The sequence below is a fragment of the Sycon ciliatum genome, chromosome 13 (genome assembly GCF_964019385.1).
Source record: "Sycon ciliatum chromosome 13, ocSycCili1.1, whole genome shotgun sequence".
Taxonomy (NCBI): Eukaryota; Metazoa; Porifera; class Calcarea; order Leucosolenida; family Sycettidae; genus Sycon; species Sycon ciliatum.
The window spans coordinates 24,026,238-24,038,956 of NC_088655.1; the positions used below are offsets into that span (position 1 = coordinate 24,026,238).

The 12,719-nt window shown below is 50.3% G+C and overlaps 1 protein-coding gene across 1 annotated transcript; it reads right to left on the bottom strand.

Annotated features, from left to right (window-relative positions):
* Window positions 1-5,944: 5,944 nt before the first annotated feature.
* On the bottom strand, window positions 5,945-11,206 carry LOC135829305 (uncharacterized). Its single transcript, XM_065341709.1, has one exon. It carries the CDS (start codon window positions 11,204-11,206, stop codon window positions 5,945-5,947), a length of 5,262 nt encoding a protein of 1,753 aa, XP_065197781.1.
* Window positions 11,207-12,719: the final 1,513 nt, after the last annotated feature.

Sequence of the window (12,719 nt, forward strand, 5' to 3'; positions counted from 1 at the left end):
ACTGTATTTGAATGTGAGCAGACCGTGCGCAACTTGTCGTATCATGGAAACACGCGAAAGTGTGCAGAATTTTGTTCCAAGTCCAAAAAATCACGTTTTTGAGCGCCGTGCAGCAGGACTTTTGCACAAGCACGCGGCAAGTCAACAAAATCACGTTTTTGAGCCACGTATTGGGCTGCACGGCGGCAGGACTTTTGCCAGCACCCTCGTGACGTTGCAGATATGTGGCTTGATAATTGTAGTTGACGTTGATTTAGTGACTACTAGCACTAGCACTTCAGATGACCAGCTTACTCTGTTTTGTTATTGTATCACGGCACTTTGCACTCTGCTCTTTTCTGCTCTCTTCCTTAGCCCTAAATCTTCGTCCTTTGGGCGCGCAATATGTTTCTCCTTTCGGTACAAAACCGGGGTGCTTTTGCCCACCTACATGTATTAGCCATTCAACAAAATCAACCTTCTGAACTTCACTGAAGAGAGTTCTATACCCGGCGGTAGTCGCGAAGACACCTGTATGAAGGGACTGAGTACAAAATGGATGTGTCGCTTTCTTGAAAGTCTTCTGTGGCAACTACTTGTCAAGGTTGGCTGGTGAGCGCCGTTGTGGAATCATGGTGGTTGATGGAGAAAGCAAATACTCAGTTTCTTGAATCTATCAATCGTCAGGCAAAGTAACAAACTGAGGCAGGGCTGTAGTGTGTTAGTTCACTACAAGACTGACACACTCAGCCACAGAACAGGGCACAGAAAAAGGAAATCGCCATGATTGTGTGAAGGTGAGAGTGTACTGTACATGTTCTTCGCAGTACATGTGCATGGATGTTGATATGAATCTAAAGACTGGTTATAGGTTCTGAATTATTATTGCTACTTCCTAGAATATGAATGACAAGAGTAGAGACGAAACTAAATGTGGAGACTCAAGGTCAAGAACAACAACCAGAAGACTGAGAACAGCTCAAATCACAGCTGGTGGGCATGCATGCATCCAATCAGTATTATAGCGTACGCATGACATCACAACATGTATGCGCGAGCATGCAGCACAAAGACAGGAGCGCGAGCGTAGTATGCATATACATCACACGCCCCTTCGAGATTATACTGGATAACGAGAACAGTATGATCTAACAAGAGAAATCAAATAAAGAAATATGTGACTGCAAGAACACGGAAAGCAGTAGAAATGCGACAGAAATCAAACATATGACTGTCCTTTTGTGGAAGAAATGTCCAAACGGTCAGTAGCACGGCGGTTGCGAGTGCTGCGACGTGGAGCTACAGGAGCAGGTTGATCAGCGGGTGGATTGGCAGGCACAGTACCATCAGGGGTAGCAGGCACAAGGGGAATGAACGGGCGGAGAAAACGCCGGTTACGCCAGTACACTCTTCCACTAGTTAACTTCACGTAGTAATCACGGTGACGACCAACACCAACGATAACACCACGCTTACACCACAGCTTCGACCGGGGGTCCTGCACGTCCACATGGGTGCCGATACGGAGCTCGGACAACGGGCGAGCAGAGACATCGAATTGAGCCGGAGCAGACGGAGGAGCTGCATCTGTGTCGTCGGCGAGGGTCTGCCATTCGGACGAGAAGCTACGGTGATGCGCAAGCACAAATGACGACAGAGGTCGGCCATACAGCTTTTGTGCGGGGCTGATGCCATCAGACCTCGGAGTGTTACGCCATTCTAACAGCCCGCGTTGGAATGCGTCCACATCAAGGCGGCCATTGGTGGTCGTCTTGTGAACAAGTGTCTTCATCGCCTTTACACCAGCCTCTGCGTGACCATTGCTCTGAGGGAAGTGCGGTGTAGACATAACATGGGAAATCTGCCAGCGGCGACAGAACTCGGCAAATTGGTGGGACGCAAACTGGGGGCCACCATCAGTGCACAGAACAGACGGCACACCAACATCTGGGAACCAACGGCGCAAATGGACGATCACATCGTGTGAGGACGTCGTGGTACCGGTCGGTGCGAGGCATGGCCATCCGGATAAGCGATCTACATAGACGAGAAATTCACGGCCTTGGCAAGTGAATAGATCTGCGCTGGTGTGCTCAAATGGCAGAGTCGGGTGACGATCGTTGAGCAGCGGTTCCCTCGGGAGCGATGCTTGGCGTTCCCGACACGTAGGGCATGCGCGGATCAGTGTCTCCAGATCTTGGCTCAACTTGGGCCAATACACCACCTGACGTGCTCTAGCCTTGGTACGTACAATACCCTGGTGGGAGGCGTGGAGATCTTGGAGAACATGTTGACGGAGGGACACGGGCACAACGATCCGTTGACCTTTCAAGACAATACCGTTGGCCACTGATAGGTGCTCTCGTCCGTTCCAGAATGAACGCAGAGCATCAGGCAAATCACGCTGATCATTGGGGAATCCATCTTGCACGTGCTGGAGCAGTAGCTGATAGTCAGAGTCAGCGGCAGCAGCATCATGGACGGCTTGGAACCGGAGGTCAGTGATCAGCCCATCTTCATCACGACGGAGACAGGCACGGATGCCGAGGTTAGCCAATGCGGGGGCTTCACCATACTGGTCCGTCGGGGAAGGGAGGTCAACTGGGTTCCGAGACAATGCATCGGCAAAGGCGTTGTCAGCACCTTTCCGCCACTCAGCACAGAGTTGGAACGACTGGAGCTTGAGCATCATTCTGAGCAAACGTGGGTTCTCAATTTGATCAAGCGAGTATGCATTGATAATGGGCACCAATGAGCGGTGATCAGTGATGACACGAAACTGGGTGCCGGACAAGAACAGCTTGCACTTCTTGACAGCCCAGACGATGGCCAGGAGTTCGAGCTCGATCACTGCGTAGCGGGACTCTGTGTCACTGAGATACCGACTGCCACACTGGATGATGCGCCATCCGGTGTCTTGTTTCTGCCACAAGACGAAGCCTAGACCTTTCAGTTTGGATGCGTCCGTTTCCAGGCGGAGTTCGGATCCTACTTGGAAATAAGACAGGGTCGCCAAGGATACCAGCTCATCCTTGATGGCGTTGAAAGCAGCAGTGTGGTCGTGATGCCATAGGAACTCAGTAGAAGGCTTCAGCAGACCGCGTAACGGGGCACTCAGCTCAGCCAAACACGGGGTGAACTCTGCACACTGATTCATCAGGCCCAAGAACGAGCGGAGGTCGGTCCGGTTACTGGGCGTGGAGAAGTCACGAATGGCTGACGTCTTCGCTTCATCGACAGTCCAGCCGTCGGCGTTCAAGCGATACCCGCAGAACTCAATCTGGGTAGCAGCAAATACGAACTTCTTCGCACTGAGTTTGATGCCATTGTCCCGTGCACATGTCAGTACTCGGCGGACGCGTGCGACGTGGTCACTTAGGTCATCGTCATACACAAGGCAGTCGTCCACGACTTTCTTGAAGTTCGTGATGCCGTCGAATGCTGCGTCAGTACGGCGGTTGTACTCGTCACCGGCAGATATCAAGCCTTGTGGGTTGCGCAAATAGCGGAAACGGCCCCACGGCGTGATAAACGTGGTGAGTGGGCGCGCAGATTCACATAACGGGACTTGCCAATATCCATGACGTGCATCGAGCTTCGTGAAGTAACGACCGCTGATGCTGGAAACGACGTCTCGTGGTGGTTGCATCGGATGAGCAGGGCGTTGAATCTGGTCATTCAACTTCTTGAAGTCGACAGTCAATCGCTTCTCAGACGTGCCCTTTTTGTCGACAATCACAATCGGGTGACACCATTCGCTCGATGTGGAAACTGGTTCGATAATGTCATCCTTCACCATCCCGTCCAGCTGGTCCTTGATCTGGTCACGGAAGGCAAAGGGGACTGGCCGCGCATGATGCGTGCAAGCTGGCTTAGCATCGGCTTGGAGCTCAATATCCATTGGTGAGCCAGACATGGGTTTCAAACGGCCATCATCGAACACGTCTGCGAATTCTTGCAGCAGTTCCGTACGGATCTCGTCAGCAGTACGGTCTTGCGCTGGTTGAATTTCCACACGGGAAATGGAAGGCCAGTTGGCTGGAAGCAGACCAAGCGCAAGCAAAGAAGTCCGAGACAACAGAGCATCAGACAGATCAGGGTAGACATGGATTGTCGTGTCGTACGACTTAGCTCCAATGGCGAGAGAGGAGTGAATCTGGCCGGCAGACTCAAGACGTTGACCATTTACACCAGTCACTACATCATAATCGGTGGCGAGATTTTCGGGGAATCCACCAAGCAATTCCAAATGCTGTAAACCGATGGCATCCACGTCACTACCGGTGTCGGGGATCCAGTCAATCGGTGCACCAGTGGTCTCCGTATTCAGGGTGGCATGGACGGTCACGGTCCCTTGGTTGCCTGACGATGCTTGCTGCAACTTCAGTTGGCCGATTTTGCCATTACGGTGCGCAGACTGCGATTTCTTGGGGCACATCTTTTCAAAATGGCCTGACGCCTTACAGCCATTACACGTTTTGCCTGCAGCGGGACAGGAAGACTTTGTGTGAGCGCTGCGACCACAGTTCACACACTTCTTGGGTGGCTGGGCTGTTGCGGATCTGTCACTGAACTGAGACTTCTGCTTCTGGTAAGAAGACTTTTTCGCGACGGCAGCCTTAAAGGAGCCGGTAGTCGGCATTCCATCATTGGTCTGCTTGGCGGCTTCCTCCGCACGACAAATCTTGGCCGCGCTGGAAAGGGTCAAGTTCTGCTCAGAAAGCAGCTTGTGCCGAGTGTCATCGTCCAGGACACCGACAACGATCCGGTCACGAAGGAGCTCTTCGTTAGCTGTGACTAGGATCTTGGGGCAGTCAGTACACATACGCCCAGAGCACGTGCGACAAACACGTAGTTCCACAAAGTCACAGGCGCTAAACAATTCTTTCAAACAAGTGAAAAAACTGTCGAAGGACTCGCCTTTATGTTGCCGCCTATTGTAGAAATCGATGCGGTCCAGCAGGGGATTCCGTTGGCGACGAATGTACTTTTTGATGGCTGCAATCACTGCTGTCACGTCAGCATTGAGAGCTACAGGAATGACACCTTCCCTCAGGTACCTACGGAGGTCCTCATTAAGAGCTTGTCGCACAGCGCTAACTTGTGTCTGTGTGTCCTGGCTTGCCAGTTTTTGGCATCGGGCGTAGTCGTCCCACGCTTCTTCCCAAGCGGTGAGGTCGGAAAGCGTGGCAGATGACAGCAAAACCGGACGCTCCACAGAGATTTGTTTGGCAGTAGACGAAGGTTGAGTGTTCTGATTCTGGAGTAACGTTGTGAGGCGAGCCTCGCGATCATCAGCAGCTTTCATTTGTTGCTGCATCAAGGTCATGAGAGCCAGTACATCTGGGCTCAAGGTGTTGTGACTAGAGTCTAGACTCTCTTAGTTCCACAACATAACTAACTTCATAAGGACTGGGATTAATTCTCATTCAGTACTACATGACTTACTCTAATCTCTGATCATCAAGAAGCCAGGTAAAACCATAAAGCCATCAAAACAAACAAAAGGGCTAATGCTACGTGGACGATAACGTCACACAAACATACACGTGATATTATGTACAACTTCGTGATGTAATCACGACATTCCCACACACAGGTGGAGAGATCAATCACAAAAGACCTGGTGACCAAAGGGAGAAAGATTATAATAGCGCATAAGAACCGCGTATTTAGGTGATTATTATTATTTGGGTATTGTTAATGTTAACTAGGGCAGTCCCCAGAGACGCATGTCTCCTGACAGGCTACGCTAATGATGTGACATATCTTGTGAACCAAATTGCGAAGGTACTGAAGAGCAAGGACACATAAGTCATGGAGCCCATACTACACCCTAGTGCCAAAGTAGTGAGTGGGAGAGCAAGTTGGCAGAGGAAAAGAAAACTCGAATAAAAAGGGGGTGAACATAATTATACAGCTTGAGTGGATGATAGCTGATTGAGACAGACACCAGCATGGTGAACTAAACCAAGTCTGCCTCGTGCAAATCCAGGACACGTCCTAAGCCTTCGATAGCAGCTCGTCTTACCGGTCGAGAAGCTGTTGCAGGGACGTGTGCGTCGTTGGTTACAGCGGGAGGCTGTGGTTCATTCGACGAGTGGTCAGCAGGTCGAGCAGACTCACACTCCAACGGATATAGGTGCTGTAGTGAGCGCCGTAGGAGCTTGTTATTGGGCGTCCTCACAGTGGCGGAACGCGTTTCTCCATCACGACTAGCGTGAAGTTCGCTGATGATACCCAGTTTCCACATACCTCTGGGCGCGTCATCCTTGATGAGGCACACATGTCCAATCCTTGGCTTCACGGTAGAATGAGCAACCTGTTTCAACTGCGATTGTTGCCGTTCTCGTAGACTGGTTAGGTATTCAGATCTCCAACAGTTCCAAAACTCATTCAATCGCTTCTGACCTTTCTTCCACGTAGAAAGTAGCAGTTCCGCTGACGACATTGTTGGGGCGAAATCAGGGTCCTCTTCTACATGCCCTTGGGGTAGACTGATTTCGGCTGATAATGATAAGAAGTGGGCAGGTGTCAAGACCGTATAGATCTCATCGCTTACGTACACCAGCGGTCGTGAATTTACTACTGCTTCAACTTCGACGAGAATGGTTGACAGCTCCGTTGTTCCGAGAACTAGTCTGCCAATAGACTTACGGAGGGCTTTCTTCACGATTCCAATCAACCGTTCATAGAACCCGCCCATCCATGGGGAGAGTTGCACAATGCAAATCCATTCGATTCCATGGGAAGCAGCATAATTAAGAGTGTGGTCATCCTTCACAATGGCTTCCCAAGCAAGCTGTAGAGTCGATTTCGAAAGCAGGAATTGCTGAGCGTTGTCAGAGAAGATCTTGCGCGGTACTCCTCTTCTTGCCACAAATCTGCGCAATGCCATCAGGAACTGTTCTGTGGTCATGTCAGCAACAAGCTCGAGGTGGATGGCACGTGTGACCATGCACGTAAATAGGCACACCCATACCTTGTGGATGAGTCCATGTTCTCTGACTGTCATTGGGCCAAAGTAGTCGACGCCGACGTGTGTGAACGGTTTAGACTCAGCTACGCGCTCTGGAGGGTAGGGTGCCATTTTCGGTAGCGAGTACGGCCGACCATTGAACCTCTTGCATACACCACATTTCTTGAGTACAGTCTTGACGGTTTGTCGTCCTCTGGGGACCCAATAGTCATACCTGACTCGCGATAGGGTATGGTTAGTTCCACTGTGCAGCACCATGCGGTGACAGTCATTGATGATAGCTGTGGTTACTGGATGTGAACGAGGTAGAAGGATGGGATACTTCGCTGAGTATGGTAGGGATGAATTCTCCAATCGACCCTTGCAGCGGATGAGGTTATGTTCATCTAGAAAGAGCGCAAGGTTTTGGACCAGCTTGTTCTTGGCGTTGCTTTTGATAGCCTCAATCTCCGGTGTATAGTGTGTTGCTTGAACATGTTGAATCCACAGATGTTTGGCGTTGTCGATTTCAGCAGCAGACAAATGAGTGCCGCATGTGGTCTGTTGACGGCATCTCTTGACAAACTTGATACCGTATGCTGTTACACGGGCTAGCTTCTCAAACGAAGTATACTTGCTCTCATCTATACTCAGCGGTGATGGCTTGCTGCTGGTCTCGGTTTCCGCAGGACCCTCCGCCGCGAATAGTACTGTGGAAGGAGCATCGATGACGTCTTTGGGCCAGTGTACAGGAGGATCTCGAAGCCATTCTGGACCACACCACCAAGCTGTACTGTCTGTCAGTGTGGCTAGCGATGCTCCACGGGATGGTAGGTCGGCTGGGTTGTCGGCTGTACGGATATAGTTGAAGCACACACTCTGGTCTGCACGGATTTCCTTCAACCGATTGGCGATGAAGACAGGGTACGATTTCTCAGTATTCTTAATCCAGCCAAGCACGCACTGTGAGTCAGACCACAGGTGGGTAGCTGAGATGTGAACTGCGCCCAGAAGCTCTTTCTTCAGAAATTTGATGATCCTGGCGCCGATGAGTGCTGCTAGGAGCTCTAGACGTGGTATACTTGTTGCCTTGATGGGCGAGACTCGTGTTCGGCTGTAGATCAGGTCAACTGACGAATAGGCACCGTCAACTTGTCTCACACACAGGTACGCGGCTGCACCGTAACCATCTTGAGACGCATCACAGAAGACGTGGAGTTCATAGGTGACCTTGTCGACGTGGATTTTTGGTCCAATGAAGCGAGGAATGGCAACGTCACTTGCGCAGGACAGATCGGACAGGATATCCTTCCATTCATGAACGAGAGCGTCAGGCAGCGGAGAGTCCCAGTCTACATGTAGCTTCCATATACTCTGTACTAGGATCTTCGCACGCATGATGACCGGGGAGAACAGGCCCATCGGATCATAGAATTGGGCTATACTGCGGAGGACATCTCTTTTGGTAATGACGGAGTACTGGTTTGTGGTTGACTTTGCCGTCGACAGAGTATCGCGATTGGTATCCCATGACATACCCAGTACCTTCATTACATCACAGCTAGACTTGTCTTCAGGAGCTAGAGCATCTCTGAAGTCAGGATCGTTGGTACCCCATTCACGCAAGTTCATGGTGGCACTGGCAAAGGCGTCCTTTGCCTCTCTGTAGTATGCAGTAGCATCCTGGACGCTGCTCTGCCCGGTGACAACGTTGTCAACATAGATACTGCGACGTACATCATCGCATGTCCCTGTCTGTTGCTGTTGGAGATGGTGGTCGACTGTGGCGGCAAGAAGAAACGGGCTAGCGACAATGCCAAATGGAACTCGGCAAAAGCGGTAGATCACTAGGTTGGCTGTGGTGACGGGTTTTGTAGGATCGCGAAGCCATAGGAACCGTGTTACATTGCGATCTGTCATAGATAGACCTAGCTGAAGGAAGGCCTTCTCAACATCGCTGACAATGCCAATGGGGTGTAGCCGAAATCTCACCAGGATACCACACAGATCCGGCAGAAGTATCGGACCTCGGTGCAGGCAGTCGTTCAGGCTGTTGTGTTCTGCGCGAGTTCTGGCGGAAGCATCATATACCACACGGACCTTTGTTGTGGTACTGCTGGGGCGAACAACACAGTGGTGGGGGATGTAGTGAATCGGCCCATCCTGGTGATCAAGGTTCACTTCCTCGATAATGCCATTGGCTAACTGCTCTGTGATGGTACAATGATACTTCTCTAGCACTTGTGGTGTCTGCTGGAGTCGTTTGACTAAGGATTTGAGACGGCCGAAGGCGAGCTCGTAGTTCTCTGGTAGATTAGGTTGTGGAGTATGGCTATCTTTCCATGGCCAAGATACCATATATCGGCCGTTGATCAGTTGCAAGGAGCTGCGAAAGTGTTCCAGGGCAATGTCGTCCGCTGTCTGCGGATCACTGATGTCATCGGTGATACCAATATCTTCAAGTCGCCAGAAACGTTGGAGATCAAATACTGGGTCTGGCAAGGTGGTAGCATCTGTGAGCATTATGTGGCCCGCAGTGTCATCTGTCTCTGTGTCAGTAGGGCCTGCTGGGACAAATCCCAATTTGGAGTTCAGCAAGACCAGGCCATTGTTGAGTTGGATGTGACCGTTACCCATGATGGAGAAGTAGAAATCCGTGCCGATAAGGAGGTCAATTTCTACCTCCTCACGCTTGGTGACAATGGTGTCAGCTAGTTGGATGTTCTTGACTTCAGGGTACTGGTCGATGTCGATTGGGGATTTGACAACAGGACAACAAATCCACGGCATAACATTGGCGGTTACGGGCAAGGCTGATCCATCTCGACATAGGAGGGAAAACTCCACTCTCGGCAGGGTGACCGTTCGCCGGGACGCAGATCCAAAACTAGCGATGGACAACACGTCTTCACCGACAACAGCTGCGTTGACAGAGGCAGCTAATGATTCATGAATAAATGTGCGAGTTGAGCCGGTGTCAAACAACAGTCGGCAGTCTGAGATGTTGCCTTGCCCGGCGACAGTTGCGATGGCGGTTGGGAGATTCACACCTTTGGACTGGACGTGCACCGTAGCGGTAGTATGTTTCTGTGGCCCTTGCTGCTGCTGAGTAGGATAGAAGGTACTTGCGGCAGCTGACACTGGTGATGAGCCAAATTTCTGAGGGCACAGGGCACGGTGATGGGTCAACAGATTGCAGTGATAGCAGGGTCTTCTAGCAGTACAGTCCTTTGCCCAATGTCCCTTCCGTAAGCATACAAAGCAGTGGTCTTGTAGCTGCTGCTGTCTGGTAGAAACCGTGTTGAACGTTGGGCAGGTGTCCGAGAAGTGTTGCAACTTGCAGAAGAAGCATCTCGGAGTGGCGCGCCGCACAGAGCTAACTAACGTGGCTGCCGTGGCCGGAGGTTGGGAGTAGGCAGCATGAGGCTGTGCGGAAACAGGCGGTGGTCGTGGCAGAGTGCTCTCTGGTTTGCTGGCTGTGTCTCCTGCCAGTCGCTCGGCCGATTCACGGACCTCCAGGTAGATTCCCAGCTGTTTCCGCAGCTCATCAACAGTCCAACTCTGATTGTGGGGTTTCTGTGTCTCAAGTTGTACGATGACGCACTTTGGTAACTTGGAAGTGATGACAGGAATCAGCAGTTCCTGTTGCACACTTTGACCTTCCGCTTGCAAACAGCGCAAATTAGCCTCCACCTCGTTGTAAAATCTCCGCAACATGTGAGGTTTATTTGATGGCGCTGGCATTTCGGTAATTGCGCGGTATCGGGCTGCGATGATGGCATCCTTCTTGCCAAAGCGATCCTTCAATAATCCTAACGCCACGGGGTAATTTGAATCGGTGGTGGGAATACCGGCAATAACATCCAGGGCCATGCCTGTCAAATGACTTCTCAAATACGACAGTTTCTGTACGGCAGACAGGCTTTGATTTGTACCGATCGCAGATTGAAACATGTCAATGAACTCAGTGAAATGAAGTATGTCACCATCAAACTTCCTGATTGTGAGCACGGGCAATTTCACAGATCCATGAGCACTCTGTGCAGGCTGTGCCGAGTTGGCCGCCAGCTGGCCAACCGTGCTGGTGTGCTTCCCAATGGCTGACAGCAACTGCTGTGTTTGTTGCTGAGTTGCGGTGTGCATTGTCAGCAGCTGCTGGACGTCAATTCCAGGTGCTTGACTGCTGGTACTGGTGTTGGCTGTGGCTCTTTTGGCTTGAGCACTCAGCAGGGACAGATTTTTGAAGTACGACGGTAACGTACTGGCCATATTTTCATACTCTTCTTCATCTTCTTTCTTTTTCTTTTTTTGAGTTGCTCCACTAGCCACGAAATCGTATAACGCAGCGCCGTACTTATCTAGGTCAGCATCCAACTTCGTGAGGGCATCTCTATGCTGTTCACAAAACTGGGTCCGAATCCCGACCCACTGGTCTGCGTCGTCAGATGGACAACTTTCTGAAACTAAACGTTGGCACTTCGTATCGTCATCGTGGACAGTAGAATACAATGCACTAATTTTATTTGCTAAAACTCGGAGACTCCCTGGATACTCGGACATGGTTTCGGCACCAATTTATGTTGTGACTAGAGTCTAGACTCTCTTAGTTCCACAACATAACTAACTTCATAAGGACTGGGATTAATTCTCATTCAGTACTACATGACTTACTCTAATCTCTGATCATCAAGAAGCCAGGTAAAACCATAAAGCCATCAAAACAAACAAAAGGGCTAATGCTACGTGGACGATAACGTCACACAAACATACACGTGATATTATGTACAACTTCGTGATGTAATCACGACACAAGGCAGGTTGGGCAGCACCGACCGGGGTACTTCCAGCATCACTCATGACGAACGAAAAGAAACGAAGTACTCAACTTGCTACAATGTTCAAATAAATTCAACGAGTCTAGGTGGATCACAACCGGGTGAGCCAAAGCACGGTAAGAAATGTTCACTGCGCCATGATATGAATCTAAAGACTGGTTATAGGTTCTGAATTATTATTGCTACTTCCTAGAATATGAATGACAAGAGTAGAGACGAAACTAAATGTGGAGACTCAAGGTCAAGAACAACAACCAGAAGACTGAGAACAGCTCAAATCACAGCTGGTGGGCATGCATGCATCCAATCAGTATTATAGCGTACGCATGACATCACAACATGTATGCGCGAGCATGCAGCACAAAGACAGGAGCGCGAGCGTAGTATGCATATACATCACAGATGTCGTCCCATTCTGTCCGATTATCCTCCACCCAGGCCGTCACAACAAGCTCTTTCCCGTGCCAAGGCCTCCAGGATATCGACATCATCAGATTCTTTCACTCCAGACTCCAGTGACCATATATGGTAATGTCTTTGCACCTAGAAACACGCTGGTAACCGGATGTGTATTAGCAGTGTTTGTAAAAATAGTGTGAACTTGGTGTCAGTACAGTATTATGATGTCCATTGTGCATTGGGTTTAGAATGGCCAAGAAGTTTAGTCATCACTGACACTGAAGTATCGAAACGATAGTATAAAAGCTTTCTGCACCAGTAGTTACTGTTAGTCGCCTATGGTAAGCGCATCAGGGCCGGCCTGTGAATTGAGATTCCCTGAATGTCGGTGGAGCGGGGATTCGTACAACTGAGCCCAATCAAAAATGGATCCAGTGATTGGAGGCACAGTATTGTACGACTCACTGCGTGCGACTTTAATCGCGTATGCCGTTGGCCCGGCCTTTTTGCCAATTTTCCACATTTTCCCTTGCTACTGTAGATGTTTC